This window comes from Diabrotica virgifera, chromosome 1 (genome assembly GCF_917563875.1).
Source record: "Diabrotica virgifera virgifera chromosome 1, PGI_DIABVI_V3a".
In the NCBI taxonomy this organism is placed as follows: domain Eukaryota; kingdom Metazoa; phylum Arthropoda; class Insecta; order Coleoptera; family Chrysomelidae; genus Diabrotica; species Diabrotica virgifera.
This window is the reverse complement of record NC_065443.1, coordinates 83,357,900-83,377,753: the sequence shown is the minus strand read 5'-3', so window position 1 is coordinate 83,377,753 and position 19,854 is coordinate 83,357,900. Positions and strand designations below refer to the sequence as shown.

The following is a 19,854-nucleotide window of genomic DNA, read 5'->3' as shown; positions in this document are numbered from 1 at the left end:
TCATCCTAAGAAACTACTTCTCAGTAAGTACAAAATCTCTGTCAAAATAGATTGAAGAGTAGTCTTTTTTTGTTTATTGTAGTCTTTACAACAGTATAACACGATTGTATTTTGATTTATCTGTTAACTTTTTTGTTAACAAACAAGTATTACTGTTCACGTCATGAATTTGAGATATGTGGGGTGAACAGGAACATAATATTTTCCGTGTTACCATTCACCTCACACATTAGAAATTACTTTTTTTATCTAATATCTCTATAGGGTAAGACCAAACGAAACAATATCTCATCTAACGACAAATTATACATATTATAATAATCCACACAAAGAGAATAGAAAGAACCATAAATTGCAAAACGTGTTTCTATGTTACGTGTATAATTGCAATAGTTATACGGTTTTCTGCAATCATCAGAAATGCTGTCCAAAAAGTTTAAATGTATGTCAAGACGCAACAAGATCTATGAAGATTATGTGGCGCAAAATAGTTGAGGAATTGAAAACAGAACCAGGCAGGAATGAATCCACAATAGCTAAAGATAAGTTTCCTAGACTATTAAAGAAACTGGTTAATAGTCTTTCAGAGAAAAATTCCAAATCAGAGTTTCAAAAATATTTTTCATTTCAACAATATATTTTTCCAACAATACAATCTTAATATTTAGGTATATGTATATGTTACACCTTGGACACTTTTTACCTGTTTCTATTGACCATACAAATATACGAATAGGAACACAATAGTTTTTAATGCAAGTGTTCCCATTCACCCCGCTTGGTGGGGTGAATAGGAACACCAGGTTTTGATTTTTTTGTGATTAAAGTATTAACTTTCTAATTTTTTAACATCTAAATATCAAAAGAGGAAGGTAAGACCCAAATAACAATGCATAATATTTATATTTGCAACATGTGTTAGTGACATTTTTTTCAGTTGAAAGTTGAAAACCGTTCCTAGTCTTTCATTCTGCGTTTAAATGTTTCAAATATACTTATTGGTTCTCTCAGAATTCGAAAAAAAGAGTAATGCATTTAAAAAGAGTTGGTGCGAAATTTTACGTTTACGCTCTTAATTAATTATTTAAGTGCAATAAATGCATAATTTAATATTTAAGAAGTATTATACTATAATTATTATATTAAATTATTATACTTTTTGCAGAATAAAATTTTTCTAATATCTGTCAACATAAACTTCAAAACGCTAAGCAAAATCTTTAAAATAATCATAATGAATAATAAATTCTGTACTTACTTATTGATGTTAACTATCGATTACAATCCAATTACTTATTTACGTTGTCAGTATTACACGATAAGAATTAAATAATAATGAAACAATTATTATTTGCTTTTCTCCTTTCCTCTTTAAATTTCCGGGCCAAACAGTAAGTCATCCGCTAGATGGCGATACCAGCCTTACCAGCGAAACTCACAGAGGATAGGCAATACTTTTCTCTTTCAAGCGAAATTTCCAACGAAAGTTGTACTAGTAATCCGCTAAGTAGGTGGCGATACCAGCGAAGCTCAGGACGTATAATGTAAAATGCATGCTCGTTTATCATAAGGCTTATGCTCGGTATACACGCTAACGATTTATCGTAGCGATGTGACTGCGTAGTTCATTTGTCAGTTTATCGAACATTCATTGAGTGTTCATACGTCTACAAAATTTGCATCGATTCATTTCCAATTTCTTCCAATCTTCTTGCGACATGTTTTGACGTGCATGAGTCCGCCTACAATAAGATTTTGTGAACGAACTGAATGATTGGCCAAAATTCAGTCTACACACTACAAACACCACGATAAAACTGTGCAACCGCGATCGACAACGATTTATCGAATAAATTTTGTTCCTGCCTACCAATCTTTTGCACCAACCCAAAGTCTGCGCTACTTTTCGTACTTCTTCTTTAGCCCATTTCTATCCAACTTTGGACATAGGCCTTCCCCAAATCTTTCCATTTCCGTCTGTCCTTGGCTGCGATTTTCCAGTTAGTTCCTGCAGCTTTAACAATATCGTCCTTCCATCGCATCTGAAGTCTTCCTCTTCTTCCTGTCCACGGTCTCCAGTTTTGTATTTCAGCATTCCATCTTTTATCTTCCTGTCTCGCATTGTGGCCCGCAAATCTCCATTTTAACCCTTTTATAATAATATGTTCAGTTCCATTTTTTACTTTTGTTTTCTCTCTTATCCATTTGTTTGATTTTCTGTCTTGTAGTTTTATTCCCAACATGGATCTTTCCATTTTTCTCTGAGTTATTTCTATTTTGTTTATGTTGGCCTTTGTTAATGTCCATGTTTCTGAGCCATACGTCAGAACAGGAAGGATGCACAGGATACCGTTGTATCTTTGTGCTTTTTAGTATCCATCTTAACTTTCCAAACGCTGCCCACGCCAATCTGATTCTTCTCTGTACTTCAATTGTTTGGTTCTCTTTATTAGCTTTGATTATTTGACCAAGGTATATATATCTCATGTTTTTAAACATATATTTTACTTACTTTAAGTAATTAGGGAATTAAAACTTGAGACTGTCATTGTCGGACTTGCCGTAGATTTACGCACCTTCTATGTCTAGGTCTCGAATGTTGTTTTTTGATTGGAATGTGTCTAAAGATATTCAACCTCTCATCTTTATTGATAAGCCCAGAGAGGTTGAAGAGGGCGAAACACATTTCTAAGAACTGGTGTTTGGATCTTTGATTCTATTTAAAAAATTTTTCCCAACCCGAAATGGTGGATGTGTGAATTGTTCGTAAGGGGATTTTTCCACATTCTCTATTTCATCTGTTTGATTTCGTACGAGTGGTCGTCAAACCATTAACCTTGGATCTTTTGATCACTGAGTGTGTTTCAAGGATCTACATCTCATGTTTTTAAATATATATATATATATATATATATATATATATATATATATATATATATATATATATATATATATATATATATATATATATATATATATATATATATATATATATATACAGGGTGTCCCGAAAAGATTGGTCATAAATTATACCACACATTCTGAGGTCAAAAATATTTCGATTGAACCTAACTTACCTTAGTACAAATGTGCTCATAAAAAAAGTTACAGCCCTTTGAAGTTACAAAATGAAAATCGTTTTTTTTTTCAATATATCGAAAACCATTAGAGATTTTTTGTTGAAAATGGACATGTATCATTATTATGGCAGGAACATCTTAAAACAAAATTATAGTGGAATTTTTCCACCCCATAAAAATTTTATGGGGATTTTGTTCCCTTAAACCCCCCCAAACTTTGGTGTACGTTTCAATTAATTCATTATTGTGGTACCGTTAGTTAAACACAACGTTTTTAAAACTTTTTTACCTCTTAAGATTTTGTCGATAAGCCAGGTTTTATCGAGATGCGGCTTCTTTTTTAATATGTTTACATAATAATTTTAAGGGAGTTTTGTTCCTTTAAACCCCCCAAATATTTGTGTACGTTCTAAATAAACTATTATTGTGGTACCATTAGTTAAATACAGTATTTTTAAAACTTTTTTGCCTCTTAGTCTTTTTTGATAAGTCACCTTTTATCGAGATGTGGCTTCTTTTTCAAAATATACCTAAAAATGTAAATTATAAATAAATTTTCAGATTATTAACAGGTCGCTACAATCGTACACCATATACAAATATGTGGTGGATTCGACAAATATTCAAAATATCTCGATGAACACTGGCTTATCGAAAAAGTAATAAGAGGCAAAAAAGTTTTAGAAACATTGTGTTTAACTAATGGTGCCACAATAATAATTTAATTGGAACGTACTCAAAAATTTGGGGGGGTTTAAGGGAACAAAACCCCCATAAAATTTTTGTGGGGTGCACAAATTTAACTTTAATTTTTTTTTAAGATGCTACTACCATAAGAGTGCCATATGTCCATTTTCAATAAAAAAATGTTAAGAGTTTTCGATATATGAAAAAAAATCGATTTTCATTTTGTAACTTCAAAGGGCTGTAACTTTTTTTGTGTGCACTATTGTATATAGGTAAGTGAGGTTCAATCAACCTAATTTTGATCCCAAAATCTGCGGTATAATTTATGACCAATCTTTTCGGGACACCCTGTATATTCGTCAACAACCTCAATATTGACATTATTTATATTAATATTTATTCTGTCATTTGTATTTGTCATGATTTTTGTTTTAAAAAAAATTTTCGTACAGACCACCGATAAAACTGCACAAACGAACTGCGCAGTCACATCGCTACAATAAATCGTGGTGTATACCATGCATTAGTGGCCTTTAAGATACACCCAGATAAAAAGTTTTGAGATCTTTTATAAATGCAGTTTTTTATCTTTCCTGTGCACAGGGGCGTCATTTGATAAGCTGAAAATTACTGAAATTTACAAAAAATACATCAATTTTATTAGTATAGTGATTTATTTGTGTTATGTTCGCATATATAATGTATTGTATATATATATATATATATATATATATATATATATATATATATATATATATATATATATATAATACAGATAATCAGGGAGAAGTGTACTTTTGAAGTGTGTAAAATATATAATTCCTAGCTGAGCGCTTTCGGCTTATAAAGCCATCTTCAGAGCTATGGTCAAAAAGTTCAAAATACCACTATGAAGAAAGATGGATCCCATGTACGATATAAAAAAACTTCTATTTCTTGTGCAGTTTTTAATGATAGAAAAAAAACCTTATCTGTCTGTTGAAAAATTGTTCAATGTTGCTGTTGGTTTTGTTGCCGGAAAAGTTAAAAACATCAAATACTAGCACAAAGGACTTTCACACAAAAAATTTACATTACAGATAACGAATATTTGATCACGGTAAGGTCAAAAAACCCTACCATCTGAAGTGTACGGTGTCAGCATGCAGATTGTCGTATTTGATGTTTTTAACTTTTCCGGCAACAAAACCAACAGCAACATTGAACAATTTTTCAACAGACAGACAAGGTTTTTTTTCTATCATTAAAAACTGCATAAGAAATAGAAGTCTTTTTATATCGTACATGGGATCCATCTTTCTTCATAGTGGTGTTAACTTTTTGACCATAGCTCTGAAGATGGCTTTATAAGCCGAAAGCGCTTAGTTAGGAATTATATATTTTACACACATCTCCCTGTTTATCTGTAGTCATAAGTGTGTACAAAACTATTTTAGTCTTTACATTTGTATATATAATGCTTGCCCCCCCCCCTCCCCACTTAAAAAAATCAAGATGCCCCTGCCTGTGCATTGTAAATTTCGGTTTTGGGTAAAATAGATATATTTTCGTGTGTTATTTTAAATGTTTAAACTTTTTAAATACTTTTAAATATAATAGCGATTTATCCATCTGTAACAGTAATTCCAAGTAAGCTGTCCCTTTTTGTTAGTCAACGTCTGAAATATCTCAAAAAATAGACGTCTGAGGTTTCTCAAAATATTTTGTCAGTAGTATTTATATACTAAACAACATTTATTAAAGTATTTATCATTGTAAATTACATTGTAATTAAATTGTAAATACATTAATGTTTTATCGTGAAAAAATCTTTCTAGGAAATAAATATGGGACAGAGAGCTTCAGACACAAGAGGAATCACATTTGAGGATGTTCGCATACCCAAAGAAAACGTTTTAATTGGTGAAGGAGCTGGATTTAAGATTGCTATGGGCACTTTTGACATGACAAGGCCACCTGTAAGTATTAATTACTATATAAACATAGTTTGAAAAGTTCTGCATCACCTAAAATTATTCTCATTTTCATAGTTGATTGTTTCATGAACAGATTAACGGATTCCGCTAATTTTTTTATTGCGTAAGATTTTTCTTCGGTATTAACACACTTGATGGACTTGGAAAAAGCATTTGATAAAGTGCCACGAGCAAAGATTTGGGAAATGTTGCACCTCAAAAACGTCCATGAAAAATTAATAAGGATTACACAAAGCCTATATCAAAATAATGTTAATTGTGTCATAAGCCAAAATTCAAAGTCATCTAGTTTCAAAACCGCTGAAGGTCTGAGGCAAGGTGGTGTGATGAGCCCTTTACTATTCATTATATTTATGGATAATATCCTGAAACAGTGTAACAATAAAATAAAAAGAAAGCTGTATGTAGGATTTAAAAATCTTCAGAGAATAGAAATCACGGAATGTGCATTTGCAGACGATATTGTCATTACAGCAGAAAGTGAAAGAGTTTTGCAAGAAAACCTTACAATATGGAACGACATACTAGCAGAAAATGGGATGAAGATAGATAAAAGTAAAACCAAAGTAATGGCAGTATCACATGAACAACAAAATCTAAAAATTAAATTACAATATGAAGAACTGGAGCAAGTGTCGCAGTATCGCTATTTGGGAGTAATTATACAAGAAACAGGCAAACATAATGTTGAAATAAATGACAGAATAGAGAAGGCGGCTCGGACATACCATGCATTAAATAAAGGATTTATAAGTAAAAGAGAAGTATCAAAAGCCACAAAGGTGAATGTATACAAAGTTATATTCAGACCAATTCTAACTTATGGGTCTGAATCATGGTCCTTAATGACAGAGAAAAAAGCAGAATACAATCCATGGATATGAAATATTTACGTAAGGTCAAGGGGATAACTAGGAGAGATAGAATACGAAATGTAGATGTCAGAGCAGAATTAGAAATTCCGTCTGTGTTGGAGTTTGTAGAAAATAAACAATTAAGTTGGTGGGGACATTTGCAGAGAATGAATGACAACCGACCAGTCAAACAAGTGTGGGAAGCAAGAATTCAACACAAACGTGGAAGAGGCAGACCAAGGAAAACATGGGATGACGTGATTGGAGACACACTTAAGAAGAGAGGAAAAACGTGGACGGAAGCAAGAGATATTAGAGCGTGGATATTAGCAAGAGACAAAAAAAAGTGGGGAGAATGTGTACATGAAATTTAATTCTCTAAACTCTTAGGGGTAACCCTGGGAGTAATTCTCGTACACATTAGGGTAAAACGAGTAACTGATTATATTAACACACTTATGGAAAGGTTTATTCAAACTTCTTTTTTGTATTTACACCTGGTGGAAGAAAAGAAATGCTTTTCTTATGTTAAGTTTGAGACACCCTTTAGGGAGGACAACGTACAAGTGTGAGTATACATCGAAATCGTATTGTAGTCTTATGTTTTGTGAACATTTTGATTTTTGAATGTCCTTGATATCTTTAGAAACAAAGAAAATATACGGTTTTATTCTTTAACATGTGTTTTAACTGAAACAAAAGTTTGAGACACTTTGGGTATACTCCAAAATTATGTATTGTGAACATTTTATTCTTTTTTTATTTTTCTGATATCTTCAATAACAAAAAAACTAAACGGTTTTACTCTTTAATATATGTTTTAACTGAGGACATGAGATACGTGAGGAGGCCATGTCTTATCATACACTAAGATGAAATTATTTCCACTATATAGTGTGAAAGGAACAAAGTGTCCAAAGAAAGAAATATGTGCAATGTACCTCTCACTATTTAAAGAGCCTCCACGTTAGACACCAAAGTCGTATTTACTCTCAAGGAAATTCGAATCAAACATCACAGACCCTCCATTAAACAATCTCGTCCCTCGTTATGTTGCGCTGTTCATACCGCTCACTTAGCCGACAAATAGCTCTTAAAGTGGCGACCAGAGTTGTTAACGTTAGGTACCTTTCTATTTTTAGAGTTTTGTTAACTGTTTTTTTTATTGTTAATTTAGTTTTGTTTCAGTTAAAACACGTCATTTTAAAGAATAAAACCGTCTATTTTCTTTGTTTCTAAAGATATCAGGGACATTAAAAAACCAAAATGTTCAGAAAACGCAAGGCTATAATAAGTCTCACAATAAAACACTGAAAACTTTTGTTTTCTATACTTCCACAAAATTTATTATTTACAACTATGTGACTACAGCTGTTTCGGCAGAGTGCCTTTCTCAAGTGATATAATTTACAATGTGTTTGCTTTTTTAAGTCTCTAACTGAAGAGGTTGAGGAGTGGGGAGCTGTTTGTCTCGAGTTGGTCATTCAGAATTATATCTGTATTTTTCAGTTTATTAATTTCCATAGATTCTAAAAAAGATAGCTTAAGGCCTTTATTTTGGATATGCAGAATTTGAAACTCTTCATTGAAAGAATGATTACGATCTAGAAGGTGAAGTGCGTATATAGAAGTGTCTGTTTTTCTATTGTTGAAAGCCCTTTTGTGTTCTGCTATCCGTTTGTCAAAAGTTCTGCCAGTTTGACCGATGTACGTTTTCGGACAGCCACCACAAGTTAGTTTGTACACACCACTCTGTAGTTGCTTTCTCTTTCGGCTTTTATTGTTCTTAATATATTTGCTTAAGTTGTTGTTAGTTCTGAAAGCTGGTATTATTCCTTTCTTTTTTATGTATCTGGTTATTTTTGTTGTTATCTTGCCAGTATATGTGAGAGAGCAGAAGGTACTGGGTTCTTTCTGTGGTGATGGATACACTAATTTCAGGGCTTTCTTATGGAGTTTTTGATTTAAAATTTTGTTAACTGTTTGTTCGTTATAGCCGTTGTTTACTGCTATTTGTTTAATGATGTTTAGTTCTATCTCGAAGTTATTTTTTGTCATGGGAATTTCTGTCAGTCTATGTATCATGCTATGGTAGGCTGCTAATTTGTGTTGTGTAGGATGGGATGATGAATTGTGTATAGTTGTGTCAGTATGGGTAGGTTTATGATATACGGAGAACTCATGTTTGTTGTGTAGTCTGGTAATCGTTACATCTAGAAAGTTTATGGAATTATTCTGTTATGTTTCTATTGTAAACTCAATATTACTATGAAGTGAATTAATGTATGATAGAAATTGGTCAAGTTGTCTGTTAGTTCCTGTAAAGCATACTAGTATATCATCCACGTATCTCCACCAATATAAGAACTGTTTAAATACGGGATGTTTAGAAATTGTTGTTTCAAGTTGGTTCATAAATATATCTGATAGTAATGGGCTTAGAGGATTACCCATAATAAGTCCTGCACTGTTGTTTGTGTATATTTGATTATTGAATTCAAAATAGTCTTGATTTATGCAAATTTCAAGGAGGTGTAAAATTTCAGATGCAATGATCGGATTTGTACTACACTCTGGGCCAAAATTAACGGGCCACCTTAAAAATGGGAATTTTTGATGTCTTATATCTCCTAAACCTGTTGTCCGATTTAAGTGATTTTTTTAATATGTTATAGCCCTATTCCTTGACAATGTCGTTATAATAATATTGTTGCTAAACAGGTAAATTTTCATTGTATACCGGATGTACGAATCAAACTGTGTTTTTTTCTAAAGTTTGCATCACCCTGTGGAATATTCTAGCATTTGTAGAATACTGAAATTAAAACCTAACTATAGGCTCATGCTTTCTCAACATTTTGTTTTTTTACTGATTCGTTTATGTTGGATAATAAAAAAGTTAGGTACTTTAACAACTAGACATGTTTTTTATCAATACAGGGTGTTTTAAAAAATGTTGGCAAAGTTTAAGGGGTAATTCTGCATGAAAAAATAATGACAGTTTGCTTTATAAACTTATCTCCGCAAATGCTTCGTTTCCGCGATAGAGGGTGTTGAAATTTTTCTGACAATTTGACGATTTATTTATTGCTTTAAAACCGGTTGAGATATGCAAATGCAATTTGGTGGTTTTATGACGTAGTTATTGCATATTTTTTGACATACAATTAAGAATTTAATATTTACCATTGGCGCGCATACGGGTAATATGAGCAATTTTATTTCCCGTATGCGCGCCAATGGTGAAAATTAAATGCTTAATTGTATGCCAAAAAATGTGCAATAACTACGTCTTAAAACCCACGAAATTATATTTGCATATCTCAACCGGTTTTAAAGCAATAAATAAATCATCAGTTTGTCAGAAAAATTTCTACACCCCCTATCTCGGAAACGAAGCATTTGCGGACATAAGTTTATAAAGCAAACTGTCATTATTTTTTCATGCAGAATTACCTCTTAAACTTTGCCAAACATTTTTTAAAACACCCTGTATTGATAAAGAGCATGTCTACTTGTTAAAGCACCTAACTTTTTTATTATCCAACATAAGCGAATCAATCAAAAAACAAAATGTTGAGAAAGCATGAGGCTATAGTTAGGTTTTAATTTCAGTATTCTACAGATGCTCGAATATTCCACAGGGTGATGCAAACTTTAAGAAAAAAACACAGTTTGATTCGTACACCCGATATATAATGAAAATGTATCTGTTTAGCAACAATATTATTATAACTATATTATCAAGGAATAGGGCTATAACATATTAAAAAAATCACTTAAATGGGTCAACAGGTTTAGGAGATATAAGACATCAAAAATGACCCATTTTTCAGGTGGCCCGTTAATTTTGGCCCAGAGTGTATTATGGTCTAAAAGATTTTTAACTAAAACAAAAGTTTCTTTAGGAGGAACACTAGGAAAAAGATTTTTTACGTCAAATGAAATTAGTCTGGAGTTGTTGGGCAATTGAAAATGTTTTATTTTATTAACTAGTTCTAGTGTATTTTTTACGGTGAATTTAGCTGAAAATTTAGTGTATTCTGTAATAATATCTGACAGTTTTTTTGAAAGTTTATATGACGGAACTGTATAAAAAGAAACTACAGGCCTTATTGGGTGGTCAGGTTTGTGTAGTTTGACACAACCTCCTAAATTATACTCTTTTATTAAACTACACAAACCTGACCACCCAATAAGGCCTGTAGTTTCTTTTTATACAGCTCCGTCATATAAACTTTCAAAAAAACTGTCAGATATTATTACAGAATACACTCAATTTTCAGCTAAATTCACCGTAAAAAATATACTAGTACTAGTTAATAAAATACAACATTTTCAATTGCCCAACAACTCCAGACTAATTTCATTTGACGTAAAAAATCTTTTTCCTAGTGTTCCTCCTACAGAAACTTTTGTTTTAGTTAAAAATCTTTTAGACCATAATAGTACAAATCCGATCATTGCATCTGAAATTTTACACCTCCTTGAAATTTGCATAAATCAAGACTATTTTGAATTCAATAATCAAATATACACAAACAACAGTGCAGGACTTATTATGGGTAATCCTCTAAGCCCATTACTATCAGATGAACCAACTTGGAACAACAATTTCTAAACATCCCGTATTTAAACAGTTCTTATATTGGTGGAGATACGTGGATGATATACTAGTACGCTTTACAGGAACTAACAGACAACTTGACCAATTTCTATCATACATTAATTCACTTCATAGTAATATTGAGTTTACAATAGAAACAGAACAGAATAATTCCATAAACTTTCTAGATGTAACGATTACCAGACTACACAACAAACATGAGTTCTCCGTATATCATAAACCTACCCATACTGACACAACTATACACAATTCATCATCCCATCCTACACAACACAAATTAGCAGCCTACCATAGCATGATACATAGACTGACAGAAATTCCCATGACAAAAAATAACTTCGAGATAGAACTAAACATCATTAAACAAATAGCAGTAAACAACGGCTATAACGAACAAACAGTTAACAAAATTTTAAATCAAAAACTCCATAAGAAAGCCCTGAAATTAGTGTATCCACCACCACAGAAAGAACCCAGTACCTTCTGCTCTCTCACATATACTGGCAAGATAACAACAAAAATATCCAGATACATAAAAAAGAAAGGAATAATACCAGCTTTCAGAACTAACAACAACTTAAGCAAATATATTAAGAACAATAAAAGCCGAAAGAGAAAGCAACTACAGAGTGGTGTATACAAACTAACTTGTGGTGACTGTCCGAAAACGTACATCGGTCAAACTGGCAGAACTTTTGACAAACGGATAGCAGAACACAAAAGGGCTTTCAACAATAGAAAAACAGACACTTCTACATACGCACTTCACCTTCTAGATCATAATCATTCTTTCAATAAAGAGTTTCAAATTCTGCATATCCAAAATAAAGGCCTTAAGCTATCTTTTTTAGAATCTATGGAAATTAATAAACTGAAAAATACAGATATAATTCTGAATGGCCAACTCGAGACAAACAGCTCCCCACTCCTCAACCTCTTCAGTTAGAAACTTAAAAAGGCAAACATATTGTAAATTATATCACTTGAGAAAGGCACTCTGCCGAAACAGCTGTAGTCACATAGTTGTAAATAATAAATTTTGTGGAAGTATAGAAAACAAGTTTTCAGTGTTTTATTGTGAGATAAAATGAACTTCCATCAAGTAACGGTCGAATCCATCAATTGGCTATAATAAGATTTCAATGTATACCCACACTTACACCTTGTCCTTCCTACATGGTGTCTCAAACTTAACATAAGAAAAACATTTTTTTTCTTCCACCCATAAGTTCAAAAAAGGAGTTTGAGTAAACCTTTGCCCAACTGTGTAAATACCAAAGACAAATCTAAAACACTAAAAAAGAATTAGCGGAATTCGTTAATATGTTCCCGAAAAAATCAACTATGAAAATGGGCATAATTTTAGGTGATGCATAACTTTTTAAACTATATGTTCAGTATAGTAAGAGAACCATTTTTCGTGTTACATGTATTAAAGAGTAGGAATATAATAAATGAAAGATGGTAAGGCGTGTAATTATGTGCAAATTTATATTAAAAAAAAGGACACTTCTTCAATTAATTACAAATTACTTAATATAGAGGTCGCGTCAGATTTCCGTAGACACGCGTCCTTCATCATGTCTAAAAATTTCAGTGTAACATGAATAATCAGTCCTAACTGAATTAAAAATGTGTGTTTAGAAGTGTATACAAGTCATACAGTTTTTTTCAATTTACTTCCTTCTTCCTAATAAAAATTTTATTTAGTGCATAGTATAATTTCTGGTTCTATATTTCCTTGTCCATTCATTGCTGATCCTAGATACTTGAAGTCCTTGGGACTCTACTTGTGTAATGGTTTCATTAGTTAGCTTTACATTGATATTTTCTTGAGTTTTCGATATTACTAAAGCTTCTGTTTTTTCAATATTTATTTTCATCGTTTTTAATTTTTATATTTATTTTGAAAATCACAATCATAATATTATTTGTACTAGGTTGCTGCCGGAGCCATTTTTTTAATGGCTCCGGCATTATTTATTTAATTTCGATATTTATTTTGAAAATCACAATCATAATATTATTTGTACTAGGTTGCTGCCGGAGCCATTTTTTTAATGGCTCCGGCATTATTTATTTAATTTTGATATTTATTTTGAAAATCACAATCATAATATTATTTGTACTAGGTTGCTGCCGGAGCCGTGGGGCTGGCCCAACGTGCGCTTGACGAAGCGACCAAATACGCCATGGAAAGAAAAGCTTTCGGTGTCCCTATTGCTCACCACCAAGGTGTAGCCTTCATGTTAGCTGACATGGCCATCGGGGTGGAAACAGCTCGTCTGGCTTGGATGAAATCTGCCTGGGAAGTAGACCAAGGAGTCAGAAATACTCTAGCAGCTTCGGTAGCTAAATGTTACGCTGCTGATATAGCGAATAAGTGTGCAACCGACGCAGTCCAGATTTTTGGTGGAAACGGATTCAACAGCGAATATCCTGTAGAAAAATTGATGAGAGATGCGAAGATTTATCAAATATACGAAGGAACAGCTCAGATTCAAAGGTTGATCATTTCTAGGGCAATTTTCGAAAATGCAAAACAAAAGGCATAAGAACTTTTTTATAACTATAATTTAAGATTAAATTTTAACAACATCATCTTCCCCGATTACCCGTATAAAAAAATAGTCAATTTTTCTTTTATATAATGGCCACTAAAGATTGTATTGTTGTTTATTTATTTCTTTCAATTACTGTTTTAATTTCAATTAAATAATTAAGCATCACAGGCCGAAAAAAGTACAAAACTTTTTCATCTACTACAATAATGGAAAAAAGATTTGGAAGATAGTACCTATATATTTGTGGAAATTATTTTTATATCCAATTTACAATTTTTGTGACCAACCAAATCGTTAAATGTAATTTTGAAAGCAATACACGTTTTTATATTTATAAGAAACGTTATGATTTGTTTTATTTTGGCAACAGTGACCCATTTTACCTTCCATGCCCCTTCCATAAAAACGTATGTATATACCGTTCTTAGGCGTCAACGCCCTTCGTTAGGGATCCATGGAGGAGTATCACCAAGCCGCAAGCCCTTATCCCTTGCCGTACCGCTCCTTATTCCAGACCAAGTCGTAGTCTCTATTGAGTGTGATACTACGGCGTTGGCCTTTTATTAATTTCATGATCTAGCTGAGCCTCGAACCAGCGATTTCAAATCCACTAAACTTGTCGATCGACTGCGCCTCGGCTAACTGGCTAAATAAGTAGCTAAAACAGGGAGATGGGCGACTCCGACTCTGTTTAACATATGTATATCTTAGGAATATGGAATTATGGAATAACTTTGGAAAGACGTAAAATGTAGAATCGAGCTAGCCCGCACATTTTTAAAAATGAGGTGATTCTTCTGTAATAATAACTTGCAACTTCAACTTGATTAGCGCATGATTAAATGTTACATTTGGTCAGTCCTCTTATACGGTGTCGAAGCATGGACATTAAAAATATCCACCATTAATCGTTTGGAGGCCTTTGAAATGTGGCTGCACAGACGTACACTAAAAATACCATGAACGGCTATGCTGACAAATGTGACAGTCCTTAAGAGAGCAAATGCTACTCGCGAGCTACTTGATAACATCAAATGTAGAAAGATGGCCTATTTTGGACATGTAGTAAGGGGAGACCGATATAATATTCTTCAACTTATGATGGGTAAAATCGAAGGACGCAAAGGAATCTGTAGAAAACAGGCCTCTTGGTTGAAGAATATTATATGATTAATATAATATATGAATATAATAATGAATAATCTATGATTTTTTTTGTAACTTCATCTGATGATTATTATTATTATGTAGGATTAAATACAGATTATAGAAACACCTTGTAGTCCAGTAAATGAACGGGAAATACGGCGATACCGTGTAATTTTCAGGATCAACTCCGAATTGCATGAAAATTTGGACGGCTTGTGTCGTTGGTTGCTTTTACTCGGGGGGTGACAGTCCCCCCTAGTTGGGGGTGAAAAACCGCGAGTTTAAAATAAGTCCGGAGAGGATAAATTGAAAATTCTAAGCAATTTTAGTTCTATAGAATTTTAACTTAGTTAATACTTTTCGAGTTATTTAAGATTGAAAATGTTTATTTTTCGACAAAAAATCACGTTTTCAGGCGATTTTCACAAATAGCTCAAAAAGTAAGTATTTGATCGAAAAAAATATTCTTAGCAAAAATGTATCATAATATAAAAAAAAATGAAAAAAGTTGTGAACTCGTAAAGTCTATAGACCCAGCAAAAACAAAGTTGTAGCTCATGAAAAATACGTTCTTATTCGTACAAATTCCAAATCAAATATTTCAACGTAAAATAACCACTTTTCGGGAAAACCCAATTAAAACTTTTTTAGTAAAGCTTTATTTTTATGTTTTAAAAAAGTTTCTAGCATCAAAACTAAGCGAATTATGCTCAAAATCAAGTTGACTTCTTTTTTTTTTGGTAAAAAAATCGTGAAAATCTCCCCCTGCTTAGCACCCCAAATGAAATTAATCGTTACCGCTTTACAAACAATTTACTTTACTTATGTATTTTTTACATGATTGAAAGGGCCTGAACGAGTCACTAATCACGAGTGTATGCAAAATATGAACAGCCATATTTTAACCAATTTTTGTCTTACAGAAAAACAAAATGTATCTCTTATATTTATAAAAGCAAAACCTACCTACTTTTTACTCCTTGGGATTTTTAGTATCCCTAATACTTTTATTTTCCAATATTTTAGGAAAATTTTATTTTACTATAAAACCAATTTTTCAAAAGTTTTCAAAACTAAGCACTTCCAACCGGTAAACCTTACAGATCGTATAAACAATACAGATATAAAGTAAATGGTAAAGCGGTAACGATTTACTTTATTTACTGTGCTAAATAGGGGGAGATTTGTATGATTTTTTTTACCAAAAAAAGCGGCAAACTTTATTTTGAGCGTAACTCGTTTAGTTTTAATGCTTGAGACTTTTATATAAAACGAAATTAAAGATTTTTTTTAAACACTTTAAAAAATTGTAATAGGTTTTGCACCAAAATTGCTTAATTTTTTGGTTATTTCAAGTTGAAAAATTCGATTTGGAATTTGACGAATAAGAACCTATTTTTGATGAGCTACAACTTTGCTTTTACTGGTTTTATAGACTTTCTGAACATACACTTTTTTTTGCTTTGTTAAAAGCTACATTTTTACTAAGAACATTTTTTTCGATAAAATTACTCGAAAAGTATTGACTTAGTTTAAAAATGATATTGAACAAAAGTTTTTTAGAGTTAGTCAGTTGATCCATTTTAGGACTTACTTTAAATGCGCAGTTTTTTACCCCCGAAAAGGGGTAACTGTAACTGCCACCCCCCAATTAAAAGCAACCAACGATACAAGTTCAACTTTGAAGTAGACAGTAAGTAGAACCTAAAACCAGATTTCCATGCAATTAGGAGTTGACTGAAAATTACACTCCAGAACGGTCATTTACTGGGCTATTGTTTATTTGTCCCGATCTACAACCCTAAATCCCGATTTGTTTTTGCTTATGTACCGATTAAAAACAAATCGGACTTGGCAGCACTATGCAGGAACTACCATGAAAAGAATCAGCAAAGGGATAGATATGCCTTGAATCGATGCAGGAGCAGGTTGGACTTCTGTGTGTAGTGAAACACCAAATAGAGTTTCCGCCTTCAATGTCCACGTTTCTACTCCGTATAGAAGCACTGAGTACACGTAACATTTAAGGAGCCTTATTTTTGTTTATAGAGTGATGTCATGGCTCTTGAACACAGAGCTCATAGTCAAGAATGCACTCTTTGCCTTTCCGATGCGACATTTAATCTCTTGAGTATTGTCCCACGACTCACTGATTATAGTTCCCAAATAGTTGTATTGTGAGACACGTTCAATTCTAGTGGGTACGTGGAACCCTAGTATACGTGGGTTTACAATTATGGGGGGTCATGACTCCCGTGACACCTCCCCTGGATCCGCCAGTGGGAGCACTGCTGGATTGATTCCAATACAGGTTAGCTATTATTTTCAGGTCTCTTCCGTCAATCCCTGTCCTCTTCAGCACTTCCATAATTTTTTCATGTCGGACTCTATCGAGAGCCTTTTTGTAGTCAATCAGGCATGCAAAAACATCACAGCTGACATCTCTACATTTCTGAAACAACACCTGCACGCTAAATAAATCCTCCCTTGTACCAACGGCGTTCACAAATCCAAACTGATTGGGCGTAATTTGTTCTTCGCATTTTCGGTAAATTCTATTATGGATGACTTTTAAAAACAGATTGAGAAGATGGCTCATTAGGCTTATGGTTCTATAGTCTTCACAAACTTTTGCTCCTGGTTTTTTCGGCAACGGTACAAACTCAGATTTGAGCCACTCTGCTGGTGTTTTTCCTGCCTTGTATATGTCATTAAATATTTCAGCTATTATTTTTATTTGTGCTCCATCTAATAGCTTTAGCAGTTCTGCAGGTATTTCATGAAGTTCCGGTGCCTTTCCATCCTTGTTCTGTTCTGTTTTTTGTGACATTGTTCTGTGACATTGTTCTGTTTTTTGTTTCTCTTTTGCTTCTCTTATCTTTCTCCTGACGATGGTATGTATTCTTTTATATTCTTTGAGATTTTCTTTGTTCTTTTTTCTCTAATCCATAAGCTCGAGTATTTCATCGATCATCCACGATTTCCGTTTCTCTGTATCTTTTTTCAGGTGTTGTTCTTTTATTTCTCTCACTGTTTCTGGTATGATGGTTAGACTTTCATCTATAGTTCCTGCATTTCTGCATTTTAGCATCTTTGTATTGAGGTTTTCACTCACCTTCAGTTGAACATTGGGATCTTTCAGTTTTCTAATATCATACCTCTTCATCGACTTACTTGTAACCCTTTTCATTCTGACTTTGAAATTACCTACAACTGGTACATGATCAGAATTTATGTCTGCCCCGGGTATGTTTTGACATATGTACAGCTGTTCCTATACCTCTTATTTACTAGTATGTAATCAATCTGATTTCTCACAATCCTTCCCACAGAATCCTGTGGAGATTTCCAGGTGTACAGTTTCCTTGGGTGTAACTTAAACCAGGTGTTCCTTATTACTAATTGATTTGCTTCCGCAAAAATTTCCAATGTATCTACCCGATCGTTCCGGTTTCCTAGTCCAAATGGTCCAACTGCAGATGATGTTTTGCTAGCCCCAACTTTGGCATTGAAGTCACCCATGACAATTGTTAGGTCTTGCTTTTTCGACCTTTTCACGACTTCATCAATGCTACGGTATAGTTCTTCTACCTCTTCTTCTGTTCCTTCTGTTGTAGGTGCATACACTTGAATTATATTGATGTCGATTGGTCTTGCTTTCAGTTGTATGAGCATAACTCTTGCTGAGACTGTGATGAAGTTGTCAACAGATTTTGCAACTTCTTTTGTCAATATAATACCGACACCTAATTCATGTTTGCCGTTATCTGTTCCAGAGTAGTATACGCGGTGTTCTCCGATATTTGCGGTTCCTGAGCCTGGCCAACGCATCTCGCTTATTCCTAGAATATTTAATTCCTTTCTTGGATTGCATTCTGGATTTTACCTTCCTGTGCCATGGTTTTCACTTTCCATGTGCCTGTTCTCGTTCTCATGTTTTCTTTGCATTTTAATCTATTTGTTATACTTGTAACTGCTCCTCCCGGAGATCCGATTGAGGAGCTTACTCCGGAATTGAATTTCGCTGCAAGCATAGCCATTTGATTCTACTAGGACTTATCCAATCCGGATCTTTAATGAGGTGTCTTGTCCCAATCTTTCTTCAATGTTAGCAGTTACACGATATGAAATATGAATGCTAATGTGTTATCTTTATCATAAGGACTACGCTCTTCAATGCAGCATTCTGTAAATCGCTCTTCTCGTCTTCGGTACACTTTCCTTCTTCGGTCGCTACCATAGAGGCCTATACTGGTCTTATCTGAGAACAGAACAGATCCCATTGTTTCAACATCCAGTTCAGAAGATCCCATGCAAAACGCAGGCGTGCTTGACGATGACCTGCAGTAAATTTTTGACCAATCACAGATATTCGAGGAGTCAGATTATTTTCCTTCAGTCTTCGTCTTACTGTCCACTTGCTAATAACCACTCCTCTTATATCATGAAGCTGTGGTTGCACTTGAACGGCATTAAGGTGATGATTTCCTAATATCGTTGACACAATAAAGTGATCATCACGAGCAATTGTAAATCGCTTTCTACCTGTTCCAAGTCGTCAACTAAAGGATCCAGTCTCCTCATAACGTTGGAAACACTCTTCGAACCACTGAACATGTCATATCCAGTGTTGTACAGCAACAGCTCGCTGGCTAAATCCATTTTTTATTAATGCAATAAATTCCTTGGGCGGCTTGCTCTGGTCATTGATTATTAACTACTGTGTAGTTATTAATCAATGCTCTGGTGTAGTATTCATTAAACTTACACACACTTGAACACTAATTAATTATGAAAAATGAACAATATGCAATTTTTAACTGCAAAGGCAAACTTTTTGACAAATTTCTTATTATTGTTATAAACATCAAATAAACACTTTTCTATGTTTATCTGCACATATCTACACATATAAAT

At 33.4% G+C, this 19,854-nt stretch overlaps 1 protein-coding gene across 1 annotated transcript in view; it reads left to right on the top strand.

Annotated features, from left to right (window-relative positions):
* Window positions 1-14,134, top strand: part of LOC114329076 (probable medium-chain specific acyl-CoA dehydrogenase, mitochondrial) — an 82,109-nt gene extending 67,975 nt beyond the window's left edge. Inside the window, exons 7-8 of the mRNA XM_028278090.2 lie at window positions 5,585-5,725; window positions 13,357-14,134. Of these exons, the coding sequence (XP_028133891.1) occupies window positions 5,585-5,725; window positions 13,357-13,779 (564 nt within the window). The 3' untranslated portion in view covers window positions 13,780-14,134. The remainder of the gene's footprint in view (window positions 1-5,584; window positions 5,726-13,356) is intronic.
* Window positions 14,135-19,854: the final 5,720 nt, after the last annotated feature.